At 44.6% G+C, this 26,236-nt stretch overlaps 1 protein-coding gene across 6 annotated transcripts in view; it reads left to right on the top strand.

Moving 5' to 3' along the window:
- The window catches only part of TENM2 (teneurin transmembrane protein 2), a 1,303,382-nt gene that overhangs the window by 1,249,385 nt on the left and 27,761 nt on the right, over positions 1 to 26,236 (top strand). For 5 of the 6 annotated variants that reach the window (XM_050794625.1, XM_050794624.1, XM_050794623.1 and 2 more), the window contains 6 exons: positions 3,380 to 3,400; positions 6,698 to 6,930; positions 8,437 to 8,591; positions 9,794 to 10,668; positions 17,601 to 17,776; positions 19,403 to 19,638. In XM_050794625.1, coding sequence (XP_050650582.1) covers positions 3,380 to 3,400; positions 6,698 to 6,930; positions 8,437 to 8,591; positions 9,794 to 10,668; positions 17,601 to 17,776; positions 19,403 to 19,638 — 1,696 coding nt within the window. The remainder of the gene's footprint in view (positions 1 to 3,379; positions 3,401 to 6,697; positions 6,931 to 8,436; positions 8,592 to 9,793; positions 10,669 to 17,600; positions 17,777 to 19,402; positions 19,639 to 26,236) is intronic. The other variant, XM_050794626.1, reaches the window with a different exon arrangement.

The raw sequence follows: 26,236 nt of genomic DNA, 5'->3' as shown, positions 1-26,236 counted from the left end.
ACAATGTCCCCATAAAATTTTGGAGACTGATTGGAACTATTTTCAAAGCCTTTTTAGCAAGGGTAGAACCCAGATTTCATGAAGCCTAACACTAAGACAATTTCAGAGACTCTCCCTAAGAAGAAAAAAATAAAATTATAAATATGAAATGAGAAATGAGGCCAGGCACGGTGGCTCACGCCTGTAATCCCAGCACTTTGGGAGGCTGAGGCAGGCAGATCACAAGGTCAGGAGATCGAGACCATCCTGGCTAACACAGTGAAACCCCGTTTCTACTAAAAATACAAAAAATTAGCCGGGTGCGGTGGCAGGCGCCTGTGGTCCCAGCTACTTGGGAGGCTGAGGCAGGAGAATGGCATGGGCCCAGGAGGCGGAGCTTGCAGTGAGCTGAGATTGCGCCACTGCACTCCAGCCTGGGCGACAGAGCGAGACTCCGTCTCAAAAAAAAAAAAAAAGAAAAAGAAAAAGAAATGAGAAATGAAATGGAATATTTAGGATGAGAAAAGAAACCCAAAAACTTGCAAAGTTTAGAAAAGCCAATTCTATCACAAACATCACAAAATCCAGACAAATAACCTAATATTTTTATTAATTATCTCCTGTAACACTTCCACGATACACGTTTTTCTATACTTTTTGGCTGCATATCTTTGATCATCTTTTAATATCACAGTCACTTTGTAATTTCATTATCTATAGAAGTGACAGAGGAATTTTCAGTCTTTCCTCTAGTAGGGCTGATCAAAATTTGTTTCAGATTATTGATAAATTAGAAAACTTTCTTTTGTGTTCATAATTGATTATTGGTGATGTGTAAATCATTAGAGTTATAAAATTGGGGAAAATCTTTATCAAGTTTCCTTTGTAATATCTCTGGGCATTTCAGGTTTTCCTGTGGAGTGAATAATCTAAATAATATTTGAAATGATGCTCATTAACCAGTTTGTCATCGATGTCCTTGTATTAGTGAAATATGAATTCTACATGGGGCCTTTTACTCTCTGCAATGATGTTAGACAAATCAACATGGTAGGGAAGGAGCATTCCTGAAAGACATTCCTATTCAAGAATGGCTAACAACCATTTAGCTGGGTGCTAAAGGACTACAAGCCACATGAGCTCATCCTCCTGAAACTAAACCAAATGTACTCCAAGTCAACTTCTCTTTCGTTAGAACAACAACAACAAAACAACCCTGTGGCTACTCCAAGTCCACCTTCCTCAAGGGGAAAATGTGGCACAGAGAGAGCTGGAATGAAAGAAGACAACAGTCTCCACTGATTGTAGATTTGTCATTCTGAGCAGAACATGAGGGATTGGAGCTAGTCCTAGGCAGGATCTCCCCTTCTCTAAGGGAAGCAGCCTCATTCCTTGCTTCCTTCACTCAAGAACCCATTTTTCCAGCCCTAACTCTCTCCTGGGCCTTCTACTAAGTACCTGCAATTCAGAGATGAGTGAGTCATGTCCTATTCACAAAGAAGTGAGGGGGACAGGCACACAAACATAAATCACCAGACAGCATGATGGCAACCCTGAGAGTCAGGCTGAGAATGCCACAAGAGACGCTGAAGGCTTCGCAGAGACATCATTGAGACTCTACAGTGTGAAGAAGAGCTAATGCATCTCAATTCTCCCATCTGAAACACCACTTTTTCCTCGAAGGGCTCACCTAAAGAGTCCGTGGTATTAAAACCATGCACACAAAGCCTAGGCCTATCCCTTGTAAGTAGGACATCTGAACCCAGCTGCATAGACTGACTTGGTGATGCTGTTATTCTGGTTTGTTGCCTGCTAAGCACCCAGCCTGCTGTGATCCTGCACTGGAATAGCAGTGACCTCAGCCTTTCTCCAAAGCTCATATTCATATGATCATTCAGGCTCTACACTCTCCAACGACTTGATCCTTCACCCCTGCCCTTCTCCTTCCTCCAACATAGATCTTATATTAATCAACTGAAAGCAGATGTTCCTAGGAAAGAAGTAGGTCAGGTCTGCAGACCCAAATCCCATCCAGTATTTTTACAAAATCTTGACTTTAAAAAGTGAAATTGATATTGCAATAATTAAGAGCCAAATATGACTACCACTGGTGGCAGATAACATTTCACTTTCATTAAGCAATATAAAATAGACGCAAGAATTCCCGGCTGCCACCCTGACACACCAGGCTTTGCAGAATGAATCTTAAATTGCACTATGTCAGTCAGAGCTCAGGAGTTATCAGCATCATTTAATTAACTTTTTTTTTTTTTTTTGCAAAAACTAACACATTGGAATAAAATATAAAATTGTAATCCCTGTGCAAACCCACCACTAATGATGGCCCCCGGCAGAGGACTGAGCTACACCTGACCAGAAATCAGGGCATTAAACTCTCTTTGTCCCTTCCCTGAAGCCTTCCTCCTCAACTGAAAGGAAAAGAGGGGTTAGGGGTTTCTTCCACCTTGGCCTAGAAGCCTCGAGAACAGGAGTCCTTCTCCTTACTTGAGACCCTAGCATCTTCTCGTCTCTGGCACGTTAACTTTCAGCCACTTTCCTATTGAAATTGAATATATTTCTTCTCTTAAAACAACAACAAAATTTTTACTAGTTCTCTGGTAAGAAACGATAACTGGAGTCTTTGACTCCAATTCCAAGAGGATATTATTACCTATAAATTTCATTGTGGACCTTATTGCAATATTGGACGTTACCGTTTAGAAAGAATGCATATTTGGGGTCCCACCCCAAGTGAAAAGAGGACAATGAAGGTGACATGGAGCAGGGAAAGGAAGTGGTTCAGAGTCTCAGGGTTCAACAGCCTTTGCCCAACTGCAGTAGGCTCTGAGCAGGGTCTCCCTCTTGGGTGGGAGATGCACTAATGAAATGCACTAATGAGATACCGTGAAATGCACTAATGGCAACTAAGTGGTACAGGTGTCACCATCCTCCCTCCCACACTCAGAGTGAACATTACAAGTGAGTCACAGTACTCTTTATAGCTGATATTAAATTTGGCTTCAAAATCCTTCTACCACCACACTCCCAGTAGCCATTACTGGTCAACACATGTTGGCACCCAAGACATAACGTGTTTGCCATCCCTTCCTTAGTCAGGAGGCATATTTCACCTATAGAAATCTGTGTCTTGTGACAGTCACATTGCTGATGAGAGAATTCAAGCTTTCTTGTCCAGATTGTCCAATGTCTGGGAGGAGTCCAAAATCAGGGGCACTTCTCAAGCTATTGAGCCAGGAGTTGTCAGTTACAGGGGAAAAAAGAAAAAGACTGCCTTTTTTGGGCCCCTTTATACGAGAAACAAAAATGTTATGTTTGCTTTATCATCAATTCTTCTGCTAACTGTTTGTTCTTTTTTCCTTTCTGTTTTCTTTCTATAAAGAAATAAAGAGTTTAAACATAGGTAAGATGAAGAACTCTTTCCCATATAATTTGATATGGTTCGTTTGCTTCCTTGTGTTTGCTTTTTTTGTTTTGTGCTTCTTGTGTAATGTTGTATATTTTTATGTACCAAATATAGTAACTTTTTTATGTGCTAATTGTGTGTTGTGGATATGATAAGCTTTAGCAATTATGAAATGCAGTCAAAAAGCAACCAAATAAGCTGACAGTAATTAGAATTTCCGGGAGATTCAAGTGCAAGATAATGAACCCTCAGCGAACTTTTATCCCGACTGCTCAGTGCGGTCCATAATTGGGCTAAACAGTTGAGGCAAACTCCTGGCTTTTGTAAATGCTGGACTGGGTTCACAAAAGCTTTAATGAACTGGAAACGGGTTAAAAACTCATTTTCAACTCATTAATGATTTTTTCCCCTGGATATATGGTCATCTTTAAAAAAAAAGTTAATTGCCAATCTGCCGGTCAGAATGAATCCAACAGTCAGATGCATTGAGAATTTTCATGGAGTAAAATCACTTTTCAATAGTTTGAAGGATAGAGACCAAGTATTATTCATCAAAACCACCTTGATCATTATATTGATCCAAGGTTATCATTTAAAACCACACTAGGACAATTCACAGATAAAGTGTAAAACACACATACACGTGCATTCACACGTGAACTGTGCTGAAATGGAGATAGCATGAGCTTTCTTAAAGAAAAGTCACCTTATTTTTATTCAGAAGAAGAGAAAAAACAAAGCAATCTATACCACTACTCAACGGAATGCTTCTGCTCACTTTTTGAAATGAAACATGGACAGCTTTCCTTCATGATGTTAGGTCAAAATTAGACAAAAAGCAATCAAATTGCATAAGATCATAACAGTGAGTGGAAAGGCCATGCATTGAAAAAGTCCTCTGCTTTCTCCTCAGGCACCCCAAAACTGGCTGGTTATAGGCACCCCATTTGAGTCAAATTTTAAAAATAAGTAGAAATGCCTTGGAAGGACATTTTTCCAGGAAATTCACCAACCTCATGTGATCTTTGCCACAGCCACAGGTGTGGAGGCATGGCTGTCCCTCTGACCTGAGTTTTTCTGCAAGCATCTTAGTGAAAATAGGTATGAGACCGTAAGGAAGAATGGTCTCCCCAAGCAAGAACTGACCTCACACCCTCCATCGCCTGCTCTTCTGCCAGAGCTTTTGAAAAGCCTCCTCAAATCAGGCTCCCTAGAAAGTCCAAAATTAATTATCTCTCTCATAGATAGGCACAGATGTGCAATGCCTTGATCCTTCTGTTGATCATGCCAGCTACTGTTCATTCAGTAACAGAGTGCAGCATCTAATTAAAAAATGGCATGAATTTTTCCCTTTCTGCCCTAATTTGTTTTGCATATATGGATAGTCTCTAATGACTTAATAGCTGAAAAACAAGAAAAAAAGAGGAAAGGAAAGGAAAGTAATGGAACCCAGGTAGTCTATGTTTTAGTTATCTGGGCTGGAATTTCAGAAAAACTTTGACTTCTAGTTCGGGGATGTGTCTTAATAGCAACCTGAATAGAAACTGGAGGGAAAGATGGTCTCAACTCAACACAGATTGTTCCTAAAACTAGCTTCCTAGTTCTTTTTTTTTTTTTTTTTTTCCTTAAATCAGAGAAGAACCCAAATGGTGGTGTTTTAATTAGTAATTTACTAGCTAATGTCAACAGGACAAATGCGTCCAACACTGTCATCTCTCTCACCTTCCCTCCACCTCTCCCAGCCCCTGTTCTCCCATCAGCCCAAAGTAAAATTGAAAAATAATAGGAAAAGGCTGGTTGCATGGCTTACACCTATAATCCCAGCACTTAGGGAAGTGAAGGCAGGAGGATCTCTTGAGGCCAGGAGTTTGAGATCAGCCTGGGCAACATAGTGAGACCCCATCTGTACCAGAAACAAACAAAAAACAGTTTTTAATTAGCCAGGCGTGGTGGCATGCACTTGTTGTTTCAACTACTCGGGAGGCTGAGGTGGGAAGATCACTTCAGCCCAGGAATTTCAGGCTGCAGTGAGCTCGAATTGTGCCACTGCTCTCCAGTGAGACTCTGTCTCTAAGAAAAATAAAATAAAATAGCAGGGAAAAAAAGGGCGGGCTGTGCTCATTTCAAAACATAGCCTACCACACTGAGGCAGAAAGGCAATTATTGCTTGCATCCTAGAGGTGGTGATTGTAATAACCAGTAGAGGAATAACATAAGCACCTATTCTGGTCCCAACCTCAAACCAGTGACAGGTACTACAAAGGGAAGAACTGCAGGGTTTTGAGCCAGAGGGAACATTAGCAATATCCAGTATGATTGATTTAATCCTCCAGCCACCCCCACCCAAAAAAAAGCTAAGACCTGACACAGTCAAATGACTTAACCAAGGTCACCACCAGCTGGGTCAGAATTGAGTTTTGAGTTTCCTGTGTTTTAGCCCTGAGCCACTTCTACAAGTCTTACTCTGTCCTAGTTAGCCTCACACAGGGCAGCTAGACACATGGCAGTGGAAGCAGCCCAGGTCTCGGAGGCTCATGCCTTCCTAATACACTTCACACATATAAAGGTATTAATCCCCTAGTGTGGCTGAGGGCCCTGGCAGACCCTGACTCATGCCTGTGACCTCACTGTTACCCAGATTTGAAAAGTGCATCTCCTCTCCCAGTAATTCAGATTCCAGACACAGTACCAGCAAGATACCCACATGTCTTTACACTAAATGCCAACTTTATCCATATCCACACTGAAGAGCAGTAAAGAAGCAAGCTCTGAGGCTGGAGATTGGGAGTGGTTCTGGGGTGTTTCCCATGATAAAATTAGGAAAACTCCAGGTTGCCCTAGTATTAATGGTCTAGTACCCTGGAGGCATAGGATAAAATGAGAACATTGTCACATGGAAGTGTTCCTCTATCCCACTTGAGAATACACTAAGTCCTTAAGGGGAAATTAAGGAGACTGCACACACATGGACTGTAGCTGGTCTTGAATAACTATCCTGCTAACAAAAACAGGATCGGAGTGGGAGCTCTCGTACTGGCTAAATGAAGCAACAGTTGTTTAGCATGGTGGGAAATGAATTCTCTGATAGCATAAGGAGCATAAGTCCAATTAGAAGTAGCTAAGAATCATGATGTGTTAGAACACTGAGTCTGATGTTAGATTCTTTCCAGTTCACTAAAGTGGAAAGACACTAGAGAAGGTAAGCGTCTTGCTAGGATTTTTGTCATTCCTTTGATCTAAGAAGCCAGCTCCATAGCCCCCTCCTCATTTCTCTTTGTGCTTCTCCTACTAAAGCAACAACCCGGCACACAAGTACTACTTGGCAGTGGACCCCGTGTCTGGCTCGCTCTACGTGTCCGACACCAACAGCAGGAGAATCTACCGCGTCAAGTCTCTGAGTGGAGCCAAAGACCTGGCTGGGAATTCGGAAGTTGTGGCAGGGACTGGAGAGCAGTGTCTGCCCTTTGATGAAGCCCGCTGTGGGGACGGAGGGAAGGCCATAGATGCAACCCTGATGAGCCCGAGAGGTAAAGGCCATCAAGGAAGAGTCCCCCGCCCCAGATAAAGCTTTGCCACCATCTTGGCTTTCTTCTTTTCAGAGCGTAACTAAGCCCAGCAGTCCAAAACACAGCTTTCCCTATAATCATTTAATCAGATAGATTGCTTTGGTGTGTGGATGGGTGTTTAAAAAGAAAACCAATCATGAGGTCAGGAAATCGAGACCATCCAGGCTAACACAGGGAAACCCCGTCTCTACTAAAAAGTACAAAAAAATTAGCCAGGTGTGGTGGCGGGCGCCTGTAGTCCCAGCTACTCGGGAGGCTGAGGCAGGAGAATGTCATACACCCGGGAGGCAGAGCTTGCAGTGAGCCGAGATCACGCCACTGCACTCCAGCCTGGGCAACTGAGCAAGACTCCGTCTCAAGAAAAAAAAGAAAAAGAAAACCTTAGTTATTTATTTATTTGAAGTAAACTTTATCATGCACATAGGCTCCAAATGGAAAGTGAAGGGGATTGTGCCTGGAGATTTCTGACGGCTGCCAGTCACAGAAAATCAGAGGAAATCCTGGCTCCATGAGCCAGAGTGCCAGCTGTGTGGGCTGGAGACAAAACAAAGCCCAGCTGGGGGCCTCTGGCCACGCCCAGACTTTCGTGATAGACAGAAAATGTGTATGAAGTCCAAAGTGCACTGCCTCACATGTTGTAATGCCCAATAAATGGTAGTAATTAAGAATGGGTATAATTTCCAGGAGTCCAGGATGGAGAAGTTCTGGGAACCCATGGGTCTCTATTTGAAAAGGACTAAAATTACTTAACATTAAGGAGCAATCATCTGAGAGTCTAACTCCTGTTAGCATTTTTAGCTACTGTGAAAGCAGCAGGGCAGCATGGATTAAGGAGGCAAAGCCTTGTACTTGGGCACTGGGGCAAAGACACAAAATAAATAGAAGCCATATCTGTGCCTTTCCAGCCCTGCTGCAACAGGGGAATGCTAGGCCGCAGTGGCCCCCTGGGGCATTGAAGTGCTGATTGGCGTCAGGCTTAACTGGGAATACTTCCTGAAGCATACACCTTGAATTAGGAGTTTGTAACTACAAGAATCATAGTTTCTCAACCTTACTGCTGCAATCAGTTGTGAAGTATATTTAAGTAACTTACTACTAATAATGTTTAGGGTAATGAACTTCAGAAATAACTTCTTTTCTAAAGAGAGCAGATGCAGAGTTATTTCCTGCTTCATTCATTTGCAGCCTTGGTTCATTTACAGTCCAAGAAGCATGCTTTCATCAGTTGCAGGGAAGAGGGTGGTGATATAGCCAGCACCCTAGGAACTATACAAATCCCAGCACAGTGCCCATGAGAAAGGATCTTGCCTTAGAAGGCTGAGAACCACTGCTCTGAGGGTACTAATCAGTTCCAGTAGGGTCTCTGGTCTAAGCACAGAGTGCTCAGCAAGGCATCTCATCTCCCACCTCTACCCCACAATCCTACCTCTTTCCAAGAGATAAATCCACACTGCTTGTCTTGCTCAGGTATTGCAGTAGACAAGAACGGGCTCATGTACTTTGTTGATGCCACCATGATCCGGAAGGTCGACCAGAATGGAATCATCTCCACCCTGCTGGGCTCCAATGACCTCACTGCTGTCCGGCCGCTGAGCTGTGATTCCAGCATGGATGTAGCCCAGGTGAGACTCTTTCTTACTTCTCTTCACTAAACAACACCTGCCTCTTGGCCTGAGCTTCTTACCTGCATCCTGATTGGTTTGGAAGTGGAATAGGAAGGGAAGATACAGATACAGATCATGGGGTTGTTTGGAGAAAGCCTGAGATGAGCTGAACAGTAAGATGGAATGGAAAATGTCAGATAGGTATGAGAGAGAGAGAGAGTAAAAGAGAGGGAAAATTCTGTTAAGAAAAGTGGAGCCAGTGACATACTCCAGCCGTGGCAGATTACAGGGTAGAAGTTGCTGTGTAATTACCTCCCTTCTCCATCATTATTGCAGGTTTGAGAATGTACTGTACAGTGTTATATGTCAATCAGAACTTCCCTGTTAATCTGAAATGATTGCATCCTCACTATATAAACCTTTACTTTGTGCAGTAGTAACTAAAGCAGAGCCCTCTACAATATCACCCAAAGTGTGTGTTTAGTTTGGGCTCTTACAGAGGCAGACAACAGAGGCTCACTCAAATGTACAGCATTTGTTCTCAGACAGCCTGGAATATACGTTCAGCCTTTCTACAACGGCCTTTTCAACCCTTGGCCAACCTCATAAATTTCAGCTCAAGTTCCACCGCAGACAACTTGCTACTGAGATTTTTATTTCAAATTCCACAGAGGAAAGATGTGTTTGGTTCAGTTTATTTTTTAACGCAGATACTCAAGTTGTAGTTTGCTGGCGAGCCTGCACTTTGGCTCCCCTTTGATCAGAGCCACCTTCCAAGCCACATGGCTCCTTTTTGTGAATTAGGTACAGGTGCCACCTCCAAATGAACATAGCTTCCATAGGCATCTGCTTGGAGAGCAGAGTATGCGCTGGATGGCATGGTCTCTTTTGTAGTGAACTACCTGTGCAACCATATATGACAGCTCTGATGCTGGTCCAACCATCTGGAGCTGAGAAGCAGCATCATAGGTAGAGCTGATGGCCTGTTCTGGTCATGGCAGGTAACATGGTAGGAAATATATGTTACATTATCTCTTCTTCTCCATCACACCCACTCATCATGGGCAATGAGCAGCTGGTTCAATGAAGAGCATTTCTATTACAGTGTGTTATTAAAAAGCTGTCTTTTTTCCTAGATACATAAAACCAGTAAGTGCCCTACAGTTAAACGTTGGACATATTCAAAGCTGTTCTTTAATCTGATACCATATCATCCACAGGTTCGTCTGGAGTGGCCAACAGACCTTGCCGTCAATCCCATGGATAACTCCTTGTATGTTCTAGAGAACAATGTCATCCTTCGAATTACCGAGAACCACCAAGTCAGCATCATTGCAGGACGCCCCATGCACTGCCAGGTTCCTGGTATTGACTACTCACTCAGCAAACTAGCCATTCACTCTGCCCTGGAGTCAGCCAGCGCCATTGCCATTTCTCACACTGGGGTCCTCTATATCACTGAGACAGATGAGAAGAAGATTAACCGTCTACGCCAGGTAACAACCAACGGGGAGATCTGCCTTTTAGCTGGGGCAGCCTCAGACTGCGACTGCAAAAACGATGTCAACTGCAACTGCTATTCAGGAGATGATGCCTATGCGACTGATGCCATCTTGAATTCCCCATCATCCTTAGCTGTAGCTCCAGATGGTACCATCTACATTGCAGACCTTGGAAATATTCGGATCAGGGCGGTCAGCAAGAACAAGCCCGTTCTTAATGCCTTCAACCAGTATGAGGCTGCATCCCCCGGAGAGCAGGAGTTATATGTCTTCAATGCTGATGGCATCCACCAATACACTGTAAGCCTAGTGACAGGGGAGTACTTGTACAATTTCACATATAGTGCTGACAATGATGTCACTGAATTGATTGACAATAATGGGAATTCCCTGAAGATCCGTCGGGACAGCAGTGGCATGCCCCGTCACCTGCTCATGCCTGACAATCAGATCATCACCCTCACCGTGGGCACCAATGGAGGCCTCAAAGTCGTGTCCACACAGAACCTGGAGCTTGGCCTTATGACCTATGATGGGAACACTGGGCTCCTGGCCACCAAGAGCGATGAAACAGGATGGACGACTTTCTATGAGTAAGTGGGTTTGTAAAGCATCTCTGAAGAGCCCTTCCCTTGTTCTAGCTGGCATCAGGACTGGTCGTTCGTGTAGCTTTTTAAATTGCTTTGTCATGTTGTCTTTCTAACTTTAATGATGTCTTATGGCCTCAAGATATTCATGTCCCCTCTCCCTGACTCTAAAATGATTTGCTCTTTTGGGTCTCTGATATTGAGCATCCTCCCTACTAGAGTTGGGAATTCCTGTTGCCTGCTTGCCGTTCAAATTTCAGGATATTGGACATGCACAGCACCTAGGAGGTAAAGCGTTGATTAACTTTGCTGATTATTCATGTTTGCCATGGGTGCGGAAATTAGAACCTAAAAGGCAAGATCCCAGTGGGGCTCCTGTAATTTGCCAATAGGTCCAGCAACACACTTGATTGAACAGACAGTAGATAAACTCTGAATTTCCTCCTTAGCAGCAGCAGATCGATACAGATAAAGCGTTAGGTATATTAAAAGATGCGAGAGCTGGTCATATTTCCCCTAACAATTATCTCATACTTAATAGTCCTGACGCTAGTTTTGCAAAAAGCTGTTTTTCCTAGTTCCTGCAGGCAGTTCTTGGTCAAAGTGCCTGCTGCTATAGGTACTAATGGTGGGATGCTGGTTGGAGGAAGTTACTAGGCATGATTCTCCCAATGGCTGGCTTATACTGGAGCAGAATTTATAAATATCTGGCTCTCCTAGGTGATGAAGGAGTGTGTTAACCCCTACGTACTTGGAGTCCTTCCTTGCTTTTTGTCTGAATGCCGCTGCTAGCAAGATAATGTAGTAAGTTAGGGAGAGTTGGCACAGAGAAAAATAGGGGACAACAGGAGAACAGAAAACCTCATTGTTGATCATTCCTAAATCCAGCAATGTTTACTTCCTGTTTGTATGCCAATGGTCTTGGGAGAATGTAAAAGGAAGCTGTTGCCACCTGCTGGATATTTGCTGCATTGCAGAAGAATTGCTTTCCCTGGTTCTGACTTTCTTCTTTGGGCAACTCTTTCTCAGACTTCTGAAGCATCTTAATACCTTCGGGACACTGGGGGTTTGATCAGACTTCACCAGCTAGTGATTCTGCCCTCGAGGGTACCATTTGAGTGCCGTCCTTGGCTCTCACACCGAGTTAGATCGAAGCTATACACTCACCCAAACACCTCCGGGATTTTCCTCTTCTGAGGAAACCTCTTTCTGACAGTTTCACCCGAAGACCTAATGCATTTCAGAAACAATTTGTTGGCTCTCCTGAAAGAGGGGAAAAAACATCATTCTCAGGGAGGCCAGCCTGAACTGGGCCTGGTTTAGAGACTGCCATAAAGAAGCTTGGACTCAAGTGCATCCACAAGTCTGAACTCTAATAATGAAAACATAGGCATGATTCATAAATGTGTTTTAAAATGTTCAGAAGTTACATTGAAACTGAATGATTTTTTATCTTAATTTGATAAGCTGCCCTTTTTTTTCAGAATGTTGATAAATCCAGTGACCACAAATTCTCCATTGTGGGGTTCAAACATATAAGGTTTTCTTTTCTACCTAAAAAGATGGTGAGTTCTTTTTGTTCGATGGCACTTTTGGCACATCATCAGCCAATTGGCAGACGCACAGCCAATTTAAAAATCAGACACAACTTCACCTCCTGTCAGGGGAGTGCGGTCAAGACCAACACTGCATAGCCTTAGCCAAAACTTTAGAGAAAGCGTGATGAAGAAAACCATACAGAGGCTGTGAGGCTGCGAGAAAACAGGCTGTCCTGGTCAGGAGCGATGCCTCATGCCTGTAATCTCTGCACTTTGGGAGGCCAAGGCAGGAGGATCACTGGAGGCCAGCAGTTTGAGACCAGCCTGGCCAACATGGAAAAACCTCATCTCTACTGAAAATACAAAAGTTAGCCAGGTATGGTGGTGTACACCTGTAGGCTCAGCTACTCAGGAGGCAAAGGCACGAAAATCACTTGAATTCAGGAGGTGGAGTTTGCAGTGAGTTGAGATCACGCAGCTGCACTCCAGCCTGGGTGACAGAGGGACACTCTGTCTCCAAAAAACAAAAAAGAAAGAAAGAATACGATTTGTCCTTCAATGAGAGCTTCCTTAGGGGGATTCCTCTCTTCCCACTCTGTCATGGGGGCAGGTAACAAATCCCCCTGTAGGTGGGAAGAGTGGCCATATCTTTTTTTCTGCATAGAACATGAGGTAGAGAAGCCATTTGTCTACTCTGTTGTCACAATGACTGTCTAAATATGGATTTGATTATCCCCATTTTATGGCTAAAGAAACTGAGGCTCAGAGAATTAAAGTGACTCCCCTGAGACCACACAGGGAGTCAGTAGTGAAGCAGAACTGGAATCCAGATCTCCAAGCCCAGCTTTCTTTGTATTGCACACCAGCGTCATAAAGCAGGGCTATGAATAGAATTTGTAACTCCACCTTCAGACTCCACATGGGAACTGTTCCGGAATTTTTGGGAAGATGTAACTCAATAAGGCCATCCCATCAATGACTCTGGAGGCAGGAGAGAGAGAGAGAGGTAGGAAAAAATAACTTCCTGGACCCATTTTATGATCAGCCAGTTCCAGAAACTTCCAGGACGCCCAACCTTGGAATTAAGATTTCCCCAGATGTAGGCCATTGGGTCTTGATAGAAGAAGTATCCTGATCTAGTTACATCCTTGAGGAAACTCAGGTTTTCAGTCTTTCCCAAAAGGCAGCATCTTATACCAGAAAGCTCCTGGGTCTTAGCATCAGGATGACAGGGGTGAGGAGCCTTTCTCTGCCGTATACTTACTGATTGACGTTGGACACATTATTTAACCTCTCTGAGCTTCAATGTCTCATCTGTCACATGGGGATAAAAATGCAGATTAACAGGAGCCCTGTGCTAATCCACTGAGATAATACGTTTTTAGAAATTAGCAAAGCACTTGTCATATAGAAGTTTAACTCAGAGTATAGGCTAATGGGATTTTAGAGGAATTATTAAGCACACCTCTGTCTCCTTCCTACCCTTCAGGTTTCACTCAACTAACTGTATAGTGGTTACAAGAGTCAGACAGATAGAGACTTATTTTGGAAAAGCAGAATTAAAGAATGCAGCTTGCACATTAGGTCTTTTTAATACCTCACTTTGCATTTCTCCTGCTCTCTTCCCACCTCCCAGTGCTGCCTGCTGGTCTCCCATCCCCTGCAGGAGCAGAGTCTGCCATAGCAAACTTGGGGCTCAATGGGGCAGAAAAACACATCGCCCTTGAAGAGAGGTCCTCCAGAAGAGAGAAATGATAAAGAGCCTCTTTAGTCATGTTCAGCTTCTCCCAATCCAGCAACTGGGGAAGGGGTAATGTCAGATCAAAGGAAAAGATGGAAGTTGACTTCCCATGGTGTGGGGTTCAAGAGTGATTTTACAGAATAAGCTGCCATGCAACTCATGAAGGCTGGAATGGGCCCCTTTAAAAATTGCCTTTCTCTCTCGTCTTTGTCCTGGGAAGTGAAGAGTTAGGCAGAAATGGAGCTGATACGGAATGCTCTTTGGAAACACTATCATGCCTGCTAAGTTCCCAGACTAGGGAAGGTCCGTCTGTATTCCTGAAAAGAACAGTACTGTCCTTAAAATTACACTTTCTACTCGCTATACTCTCTCTTTCTCCACTCTCTCCCTTCTTTATTGCAGTCCCTAGCACCTATTACTCACCATCTGACATGCTATTTTCTACCTTGGTTTAGTTTTGCCCTCTTCAGCTAGCATGAGTGCAATATATCCAGTGCCTTGAACTGTGTTTGACACATCACAGGCGCTTGATGAATATTTATTGACTACATAATTCAAAGGCAGCCTCCAGCCCCACTCCAGCCAAGCTGGGCCAGTTCCATTGGGTTGGCATTGAGATCCCATTGCTGGAACTTACAGCGCTTCACTCCTACATGCAGTCATTTGCAAAAAGACCTACATCTGAAGACGCTCCTTGGGGGAAGTAAGTAGAGCTGGAGGCAGCCAAATCTTCTTAAAGAAAAATCTGGTTTTCTCCCTTTGGTCCATGAGATTCTAGTCCCTACCCTAAAGCTCTGTTCCCGAAAGTAGAAACTCCAGTTCCTACTACTTCTCTCATAAGGAAACTCAGCAAGCCTGTGCATTGTAAGTGTCCCCAAACTACAGTGGATTGGAATTAAAATCCTTGACCTGGTCCCAGAGAATGTACTTGTCAGCAGGAGGAGAAACTGTCTGTTCCTGAGTACCGCACTAGACACTCCGTACCCAAATACTTGGAATTGCTTTGTTTTCTGATTTTAAATACCTTTTGTTTCTACTTATTAAACATGAAAGTATTGATTACAAATAATTTCTTTTTTTTTTCTTTTTTTGAGACAGTCTTGCTCTGTCACCAGGCTGGAGTGCAGTGGTGCAGTCTCAGCTCACTGCAACCTCTGCCTCCCGGGTTCAAGCGATTCTCCTGCCTCAGCCTCCTGAGTGCTGGGACTATAGGCGCGTGCCACCACGCCCAGCTAATTTTTGTATTTTTAGTAGAGACAGGGTTTCACCATGTTGGCCAAGATGGTCTCAGTCTCCTCACCTCGTGATCCACCCACCTCAGCCTCCCAAAGTGCTGGGATTGATTACAGGCACAAGCCACCACGTCCGGCTGATTATAAGTAATTTCTAAATTATGAGAAAATGCAAAGAAGAAAATGAAGATTAGTCAAAATTCCACACAGCAAAACCACCATTAACATTTAAATGTCTATATTTTCAGAGAATTTCTGCTCCATATAGATACTGATACTTTTTACCCCTCCCTGAAAGAAAACCTACTGTCAGGGGAGTATATTTTGTACCCCACTCTTCCACTCAACATGTGTAGATTTGTCTATGCCAATAAATAGAAACCCATGTTGTCAATCTTGATGGCTTCGTAGGTTTCCACTTTATGGATTGATCATCAGTTATTTAATGAATCTCCCATAAAGGAACATCTAGGTTGTTCTAATTAGTCACTATTGTAAATAGCACCTTTGTCCCCCTGCCTGAGAAGTGATTTCTTTAGCAGGTAGGAAAACACAGAGGAGCCCTGTCGATTTAGCAGACCTGAGTCCCCATCCCTGGTTACAACACCAGGGCTTTCCAGGGAGTGCATTGTCTGTGACACCCCCTGCCTGGGGCCCTGGGCAAGTGATAGGGGTGGATTCTGAGCTCACAGAGATTCCTGCTCCAAGATCTCCCTCCTCTCTCCCCCAACACCTTTATACAGCCCGGTGTCCAGCTTCATGTGATTGCACTCTCAGCTTTCAAACTTCTGCAGAGCTTCACTGCTTCCAGTTCTTCCCAGAAGCAAAGTTTCTCAGATCCCTGAAAGCCTGAGCCAGGTCTGCAATTCTTTATTCCAAAAACATTTCCTGAGTGCTCTCTGTCTTTGATGTTGTCATCCTAAGCCCTAAGCGAAAACGTCAAACAGGCCACAGCGGTCCTTTCCACTGCTCACAGGCCGTCCCTACAGGGATGCTTCTCTGAGGACCCCCCATCCCCATGTGCTGCACAAGCTCCAGTTCCCATCCCTCAGAACCTGCCAGCTTTTTCCCTCTCCCCAGTCCAAAGGGAGTAACCCCCAGGGGTCGGGCCACTTTTCCTTCTTTTTCACCCTCCAAACAAAATGTCTTCAGAGCTCCGCCTTCTTCCTCCCCTTCCTCCTCCAGTAACAAAACTCATCTGGGAGAGCCCAAAGGCCTCTACATGCAGACCTGGAAACAAGCCTGCTTTCCTGTCTGAGATGTGAGAAGGGCCCAGCTCTCAGAGTACAGTGGATCTTCCAAAGTGCGGAAAGGGCTGTCCCAACTAGAACCAGGCTTCTTGCTAGAGGTGATGCAGGGAGAAAACTCCACAGTGTAAGGAAAGAGGACAGATGACACACACACATAAAGAAGGAGGCCCCAATGTCAGGCCATTTGCAGGCGGTAGGGCACGATCACTGGTGTCCCTAGACTTGGGTGCTAACTAATGGTCATTGGGAAATTGTCTAAGAAGGCTGCATGGGAAGTGGAGCCATGGTGGTTTGGGGACCAAAGAACAGGTTTCGTGTAGCCAGGCCTTCCATGCTGAGCTAACATGTGCAGGTGGCATTTGGCACAGGCTGACTGTCCAGAGGCCTAGAAGGTGATGAGGGAGATAAGGTTGGACCCTAGTAGAAGACTCGGGGCATGGAAGGTCTCAAATAGCCAGATTTTTATTTGATTGAGCAACCAATGGGAAAAGAGTGTGGTTTGTTCAGCAGAGAACTAACATGGTGAAACTGATATTTTGGGAATGTTAATTTGGTGGCTTTGTAGAACACCTAAATTAAAAACAAGAGAAGGCTGGGTGTGTGACTCATGCCTATAATCCCAGCACTTTGGGAGGCCAAGGCAGGTGGATCACCTGAGGTCAGGAGTTCGAGACCAGTCTGGCCAACATGACAAAACCTCATCTCTACAAAAAAATACAAAAATTAGCCGGGCATAGTGGTGCATGCCTGTAATCCCAGCTACCTGGGACGCTGAGGCAGGAGAATTGCTTGAACCCGGGAGGTGGAGGTTGCAAAGAGCGGAGATCGCACCACTGCACTCCAGCCTGGGACAGAGTGAGACTCCATCTCAAGGAAAGAAAAGAAAAAGAAAAGCAAGAGAAGCTCACAAGTGGCTGTTCTCTTTAACTAGAGGAAGTCTGAGACCAGGTGAATGAAATGTTTTCCAGGATCTGAAGTCAGTTATATCAGCGGGTAGAAGAAAGCATCACCGCTGTTTCTCAGGGCATAATGGGGTTTTGACTGTGACAAGGGGCCTCAGGGAGATGCGCCACCCAGCCAACCCACTTTTCCAGCTCTCTCTTTCTCTGGCCCTGTGAGTCTTGGGAACACTTTCAGCCCCAATGACTGCTGCTAACCAGTGTTTATCTCCCCCCAGCTATGACCACGAAGGCCGCCTGACCAATGTGACGCGCCCCACGGGGGTGGTAACCAGTCTGCACCGGGAAATGGAGAAATCTATTACCATTGACATTGAGAACTCCAACCGTGATGATGATGTCACTGTCATCACCAACCTGTCTTCAGTAGAGGCCTCCTACACAGTGGTACAAGGTGAGCCTCCACCCATACCAACCTACTCCCAAACTCACCCACAGACCCAGAACCCAGCCAAGCCCAATGTGTGAGTTACCCAGCCTGGGATGACTTCCAGAGATCCAGCGTACCCCTCAGCTTTCTGTTTTATTCAAGTGTCCACAGCAAACTAACTCTATAAGAGGTCTATCTAGTAGAAAATGACTTAATAAGATACAGCAGAATGTCATCTACACCCAACCAAATATCTGGATATTTGAACTGTCTACATAGTTATCTGAAAATGTCCTTCCCCGCCACCCCCCACATACTCTCTCCCTACCTCTTACCCTTCCATCACCACCTCTACCCACCAACCCGAAACACATAGTTATCGTCTCAAAGACCATTCATTCTCCTGGCCCACCACTAGATTTCATATTTTCTTGTTCCATCCTGATTCTCTTTTTTAAGCGTTTGTTTGATGAGTTGGTTGCCCTGGGACTGGAGCTGTTTAACATTCTCTCTCCAAGACTGGGATCTCAAAGGTCTCTGACCACCCTGTGGTTACTCTTGCTATTAGACATGTTTTGCAGTCCAGGGCAAGCACTGGGGCTGGCAAGAAAATGAATTGTGCCGATTAATTTTTCTTTTAATTAAGATATAATGTCGGTGGGCTAGCCTGTTGTCAGAGGATAAAAGTGTCCTCTCTGTAGATAAATGGTGACATTTCTGGACTATTATCCCACAGCAGAGCCTGTTTCAATGACTCTATTTCTGCTCTGCCAAATAATTAATGATGTAGATTCTGTCCTTCTGCATGACGGCTGGAGTTGCAGGAGCGACAGGTACACACTTGCTCACTGCCCCAAAAGCTGACATCTCAGAGGCCAGCCCAGGCCAGCTCCTTTGCCCAGACAACCAGGAAGCAGTGTATCTGTAAAAGGAGTCTCTGACTCACATTTCCTTCCTGTAACTTTTCGATAAAGGAAAAGGTCAGAAGTCTGATTGACTCGTGTAGTTTCCACTGGGGAAGATAAACACATTATTGGCACCCACTGGCTCCATCTCCCTCATGTGTTTGAGTCTCTTCAGAGTTCTCGAGTGGAGGTGGTATCAGATGCAGTCAGCAGTAAAAGCATGAGGATGGGGAAGGTTGATTCTTCTCTCTGTTTTCTTGAAGAATCCTGGGCTTTGATTTACAGTGGATCTGACCTGTGACTAGACCAGCAGCCTTGGGTTAGATGGCAGGCAAAGGGGGAAAAAATTGAAGTCATTTGCCTTTCTATTTTTTCTTTTTTTTTTTTTTTGGTATAAGCTAAAATATATATGTTAAGGTTTAGGAATTTGATTGACACAAATTGTGTAGGCAATAGACATCTTTAAATGTTTAAACGTGCTATTAATAGTCTTCAGTGAGTAAAAGAAACATCACGGCATAATTATTTCTGGAGTGCCACATATTATGTTTTTCTTTACGTGGATTGGTAGTATCTCTGCTGCTTACCTTCACATGGTATGTATGCTAATTGAAGGCAGCCTTAGACTGATGACTGCAAAGTACCATGGAAACCTATATAAAAAAAAATAGGGGTTCTATTCTCTTCTGACTAATAGAGTGGATAATTTATTTCCCTATCCCCACCCCCACTTACATTCTTCCAGATCAAGTGCGGAACAGCTACCAGCTCTGTAATAACGGTACCCTGCGGGTGATGTATGCTAATGGGATGGGTGTCAGCTTCCACAGCGAGCCCCATGTCCTAGCAGGCACCATCACCCCCACCATTGGACGCTGCAACATCTCCCTGCCTATGGAGAATGGCTTAAACTCCATTGAGTGGCGCCTAAGAAAGGAACAGATTAAAGGCAAAGTCACCATCTTTGGCAGGAAGCTCCGGGTAAGTGGTTCCACCCAATCTGTTACCACAGAGTGGGAGGGGATACACCCTTTCCTCACAGAGCTGAGAAAGATTCCCAGCTTCAAAGCCTCTAATACTCCTTTATTCCCTGGAAAAGGCAAGCTCTTCGCTCAGAAAATGGAATCCATTTCCCTTTGGGACTCATACCTTGGGGAAAACATTCTCCATTTCCTAGGACTGAAAAAGTCGGCCATTTCCTGCTATGGGGATTTACATTATGCTGTGACTAGAGACGGCTTTGGTCTTCTTTTCACACTTGCTGTCTCTTTCCTCAATTTTCACTGTCTGGCCAATTCAACCAATGAACCGGTGTTCGTGCCTACTATGTGCCAAGTAATTTGCTAAGTACTGGAAGAACACAACTTTTAAAGTATGTTCTTTGCACTCAAGGAATCGAGAGTCTGATAAAATATGCAGACACAGGATGATCACAGGTTAAGTGAAAAGACAGAGGTACATGCAGGGCCTGATGGGATCCCAGAGGGGATGTCACTCCACTTGAGAGGTTCAGGGAAGATTTCCCAAGAGGAAATAACAACTGAACCTCAGTGGGGAGTTTTAGCCAACCTTAGTTTTCCCAGACCAGGCAACTTGCCCCACATGACATCTTTTTAAAACCAATATATAACATTAATTGAGCATTATTATACTGTAAACCCTATGTGAAATGCTTTGCTTGTATTATCTTATTTTAAGTTTTTCAGTAGCTCCATGAGGATAATTATTACTACCTCCATTTTTCAGATGAGAAAACACAGACTCAGGGAAGCTAAATTACCTGTCCAAGGACACAATGGCTAGAAAGGGCAATGCCAGGACTCGACCCCAGGTCTCTCTTTCTGTCTGACTCATTTGCCAGTATGTCACACATCTTCCTGCTTATCCGTGGTCATCCAGATCATCTCGACAGGAGTGGATTCTGCTCCAGTCACTTATCTGTCACCAAGAGGGAACAGTTCCTACCATCATGCTAACCCCTTCCCTGGGGAGGGGGAATGAATACTAGGGATCCCAATCTTCATCAAATTCAGCACATATTTATTGAGCACCTACTATGAGCCAGGCACTGTGCTATGCACCTAATGGCATATAAAGCAAAGGCCCTAACTTCCTGCACCTTATGTTCAGGTTGAGGGGAGATGGGAGAGAGGGGCAGATAATAAGTAAACTCATAAATAAAAATAACTGCAGAACAAGACAAGCACTAGGAAGTCAGTAAACAATGGAACAAGAAGTTTATCAATTGCTTTGGAATCCCTGAGAATAGAAGGCTCAGCATCGGCAAAGCTTGGGTCGTAACCTTTGCTGTGTAACTGGATTGAAATCCAGCCAGCCCAGCTGACCTCCCTGCAGAGCCAGGCCCCTCCATATTAAGATTCCGCCTTTGTCTGGCTGAAGTTTAAGTCTCCACATTAGGTTATCAGCAGTCTCTCATGTTTTTCTTCCTCTGCTGGTATCTGCAAAGTTGCAAACTGCAGTATCTTCCTAAAGACAAAAATGGAATGAGATTAGTAGTTAAATCCTTAATGACTGGATTTCAGGGCTGTGTAATTGATTTTTGATATGCTGCACTGTAGAAGTTGATTATAAGTAGTAATCGTGCCTTTTCTCTGATAAATCAGTTATGCATTTTGACTAAGTTTTCAAAATAAAGATAAATGTGGCCCTAAAATAAAGTGGCTATAATCCCAACTCCGAATATTAAAACTCTTAATAATGGTACTTGTGGTAATTAGCCCAAGTTAGGCACACAAGTCTTATAACTGAATTTCTGCCAGGGTTAGATTTGCTGGCATCGTGTTTATGCAAATCAAAACACAGCTTTATCTATCAACACCTCAACATTTAATTGTCTGGTGTTAGTTCCTGTAACAACAATCACATATCCATTTAGCTCTCTTAAATGAAAATCACTATGAGATTATAACAGGTTGAGTGGACTGAAAATGTAATTTGAAAATGAGGGAGAAAGCCTGGAATTTATTTGCATCTCATTTATTTTAATTCAGTTCATAAACTGCTTAGTGAATGAAATAAAAGCAACTTCTGGAAATTGCAGGAGAGCAATTGGAAGAAGGTATAAAGGAAAGGTTGGGTGTGATGTGGATTGAGGGAACTGGGGAGTGGTCATTTCATCAGATGTTTCGTGAGTCCATGGCAGGGAGTTTGCAGCCCCTAAGCCAAAGGTACCCATTGGCCCCATTAGGCTAGCAGGCTGTCTCACCAACGGCAAGATGGGCTCCTCTCTCCCTATCTTAGTCTTGCCGTGTCTTTTCATCGCTGCTCCACTGTCAAATGAGGGCATGAAAGTCCTCATTTATTCAAAAGATATTTTCTAGGTGCCAACACTACATTCAGTATCACAGAACGAGTAGACTCTAGAGAGGTAAAGAAAATTGAGTGCCACCGAGTAGCTAACAGTCTCATGGAGAAGGCAGTATTAGTAAGTGTGATGTAAGCTATAATACAGGCCAAAAGCACAAGGAAAGGGATACTTAATTGTATCCACTGGAAGAGGATAGGTCATGGCTGGGTAATAAATTAACCCTGAAATCTCATGGGTTTAACACATTGTGGTCCAAATGCATCAGGCAGCTCTTCTTAATGAGGACTCGCTCCAGTTGCTCTGCCTTGCGATCCTGCCATTAAGCACAGGGCCTGTGCAGTTGCTGCAGCAAGGGAAGAGAGCTTGGGTGATTCACGAGAGCTTAGTGAGCCAGCCTGGACGTGGCAGGCCTCACTTCCCCCCACCCTGGTGAGAACACTGTCAGGGGACCTCAACTGAACTGCAGGGAAGCCTGGAAAATGTTGTCTTTTCTGAACGCCTGAGAAGAAGATGATGAACAAAGACTTGGTAAGCACGTAGCAGAGTGATCAGGTCTCCCGTTTGACAAGGGATCAGGAAGGGCTTCACAGAGGATCTGGAATCAGTTCTGAAGAGTAAGAATCAGCCAGGCAGAGATATGGAACAGAGGTGACAGGACAGAGAATATCACCTAAGGAAAGGCCAAGAGGCCAAAAAGGGAATGGCATTTCAGAAAACTAATTCAGTGTGGCAGTGGATGTGTTAGAGAGTGGGGTAGAAAAGTAAGATGCAGCCAGAGACTGCACATGGAAGGGAACATGGTGCCAGGCTAACATTTATCCTGAGGGCAATGGGGAGCCCTACCTGGACTTCATTAGCAGAGTGATGTGCTAGGATGTGTAGCTTTAGAAAGCTGTCTCCAGCCTGGGCACAGTGGCTCATGCCTGTTTTCCCAACACTTGGGGAGGCCAAAGCGGGAGGATCATTTTAGCCTAGGAGTTCAAGACCAGCCTAGGCAACATAGCAAAACCCTGTCCATCCAAAAAAAAAAAAAAAAATTAAATAGCTGACCATGGCCCTGCACAGTAGCTCATGCCTGTAATCCTAGCACTTTGGGAGTCCAAGGCAGGAGGATCCCTTGAGCCCAGGAGTTGGAGACCAGCCTGGGCAACATAGGGAGACCCTGTCATGGTGGTGCATGCCTGTAGTCCCAGCTAATCAGGAGGCCAAGGCAGGAGGACTGCTTGAGCACAGAAGTTTGAGGCTGCAGTGAGTTATGATCATGCCCTGTAATGTACTCCAGTCTGGGCAACAGAGCAAGACCCTGTCTCCAAAAAAAAAAAAAAAAAAAAACTCTCTGACTTCCTCAGGTATGGAGGAAGACAGGTGAGGAGGGGACAAGATAGACAGGAGGAAAGGGACAGTAAGGAGGGTCCAAGCAAGAAACTAAATCACTAGCAGTGAGGAAAGAAAGAAGGTAGGGGAAGAGATTTGAGAGCTGTCTAGCACACGAGGATTGGGCAACTAGCAGGGTTGCTGTGTCATGCTCACCTTTTGACAGGCTCTCCCCATGGTCATGGAGACCAGGAAGGCTGGGTGGCCATCCACGCTCTGAGGACTATGTAAAGGAGAGTGGCTGGGAGCTGAAACCCAAGCCAGAGATGTAAGATTCTGGTGGCCCCAGCCCTGCCTCTTGGAATGGGGAAGAAACTAAGTGAACTTTGAAATGCAGCCATTTAACCAGCACCATGTAATCACTGCTCCCCATGTGAACAGCAGGGAATTTGGGGAGAATGCGTGGGTATCATGCATGAAGCAAATGGCCTGACCTTCCCTGGGACCAGCAAGCTCCTGGGAGCCTGGTCAGCTGAGGGGTCTGAGGGCCCAAGGCTCTGAACATTCCTGGAGTTTAGAGAAGACCAAAAATCTCAGTGAAGCCATCATGACAGAACAGTGCCCAGTGAAATGCCAGCCCACCTAGGTATCATTTCTTCCCACAGTCCTCCAGATGGAGGCATCTCTTAGTGGAGGAAAATATCAGTGGTTCTTCCTTACAGCCTGGGGAAATGTAAGATGATGGCGGATGGATAGTCCAGGACCACATTCTTTCACCAAAAGCTTTGTAATAGAGTATTAGTCCCTTCATTCCTGCCCAAACTCAGTGCAGGGAAGATTTTCATTATGCCTCCCAAGACCTCCTCAAATATCTCCTTTGAAAGACTCCTCCCCGTCCTGCCTGCGTTGTCTTCCACTCCCTTCTTCACTCACTCTGGCCTTGCAAAACCATGAAGCAGGCCAGACGTGGTGTCTCACACCTGTAATCCCAGCACTTTGGGAGGCCAAGGCAGGCAGATCACGAGGTCAAGAGATCGAGACCCTCCTGAACACAATGGTGAAACCTCATCTCTACTGAAACTACAAAAATTAGCTGGGCGTGGTGGCGCATGCCTATAATCCCAGCTACTGGGGAGGCTGAGGCAGGAGAACCACTTGAACCAGGGAGTCGGAGGTTGCCATGAGCCCAGATCGTGCCACTGCACTCCAGTCTGGCAACAGAGCGAGACTCCATCTCAAAAAAAAAAAAAAAAAGGAAGTTACATCATGGCATCTGTAAGCTCCATAAGTGTAGGGACCAGGTCGCCCCAGTATCCCTGGTGACAAGTGCCATGTGGTGGGTACTCAGACAACAGGTGACAAAGAAAGATGTGATAACTGTGCCTTCTATAGGCTTCTTCTTAATGTGTAAATGCTCCCCTACCAAAGTGGGTATAAATTCACAAATACATTGCCCGTATGTCTGTCTGGAATCCTTCCACTGCAAGAGACAGGAAGTGCACTCAGACTAACTTAAAAGGGTAGGTGCTGTCTCACCTAACAGGGCCACCACAAGGGAGAAGCTGGCCTTAGAGACTCCAAGATGTCATTAAATGGTGTATTAGTCTGTTTTCATGCTGCTGATAAAGACGTACCCAAGACTGGGAAGAAAAAGAGGTTTAATTGGACTTACAGCTCCACATGGCTGGGGAAGCCTCAGAATCATGGCGGGAGGCGAAAGGCACTTCTTACGTGACAGCATCAAGAGAAAATGAGAAGAAGCAAAAGTGGAAACTCCTGATAATCACCTGATAAACCCATCAGATCTCGTGACACTTATTCACTATCAGTAGAATACCACAGGAAAGATCGGCCCCCAGGATTCAATTACCTCCTCCTGGATCCCTCCCATTACATGGGAATTCTGGGAGATACAATTCAAATCAAGATTTGGGTGGGGACACAGCCAACCCATATCACATGAACGTCTGTCTCTTTCTCTTTCTCAAAGCCCCCTTCCATCCCATGGCAGGGTTTCTCTCTCAGCAGTTGACCTAATTTTCTCCTACAGTAGACTAATGTCCTCTTCACATTGCAGGGGAGGGAGGTGGTCAGGCAGACTTAGCCAAAGTTGGCTCCAGGCTTATATCATCCCAGCTAAGTGAACCCGGAGGAAAAAGGAAGGGATCTCCCCCAGCATTTCTATTTTTCATAAAATATCTCATGGAAGAAAGATTGACCTGGCAGAGGGAGTTCACATTCCTGGGCCAATCACTGGTCAGGGAGATGGGGATCTGTGATGAGCCAGGCAGGCACAGGTCACATGACCATACCTGTATCTTACAATAGACATCTCAGTAAAAGTACCTAGACAGGGAAGCCCTAGAGAAAAGAGGTGCCATACCCAAAAAGAAAGAGATACAAGGTTAAAATACAAATATCCCAGATATATTCTACATCCTCCAACCCTCCAAAGCCTAATCATAAGGCAAAACTCCTGGCCCTGAGGATCTCTTGAGGCACTGTTGCCTCCCACCCCAACAAGCCTTTTTTCTAGGCTTTTGGAAGAGAGAGCTAAAATCAACCCCTTCTATTAAGATTTAAAACTTCTACTCTTTCCTAAAATGGATTTTGTGCAGGATGATTCTCTTTGTAAAGGAAAGCATATAACCATGCTCTAGGATATTTCTTCCTGATTATGATTTACATAGAGATTGCAGAAGCAAGAAACAGCTACATGTGTAGGTAGCAGAACAAAAGAAAAATTGCTTCCAAGATAATCTTCCATCGTGATATTAGTATTAGTGTTATTAGTATTCCAAGAAGAAGTGGGAGTCGGTAATTTTGTTTTGGCTCCCATATAATTAATATGACATTGCAATTATGTGTTGACATGTGTTACTTTTACTTATGTGGCAAATCACCGTGACAGAGAAGTGAGGTGGGGGGATGGGCGTG

This window comes from Macaca thibetana, chromosome 6 (genome assembly GCF_024542745.1).
Source record: "Macaca thibetana thibetana isolate TM-01 chromosome 6, ASM2454274v1, whole genome shotgun sequence".
NCBI lineage: Eukaryota > Metazoa > Chordata > Mammalia > Primates > Cercopithecidae > Macaca > Macaca thibetana.
Note: the sequence above shows the minus strand (reverse complement) of the source record. Positions and strands in the feature narration are given on the sequence as shown.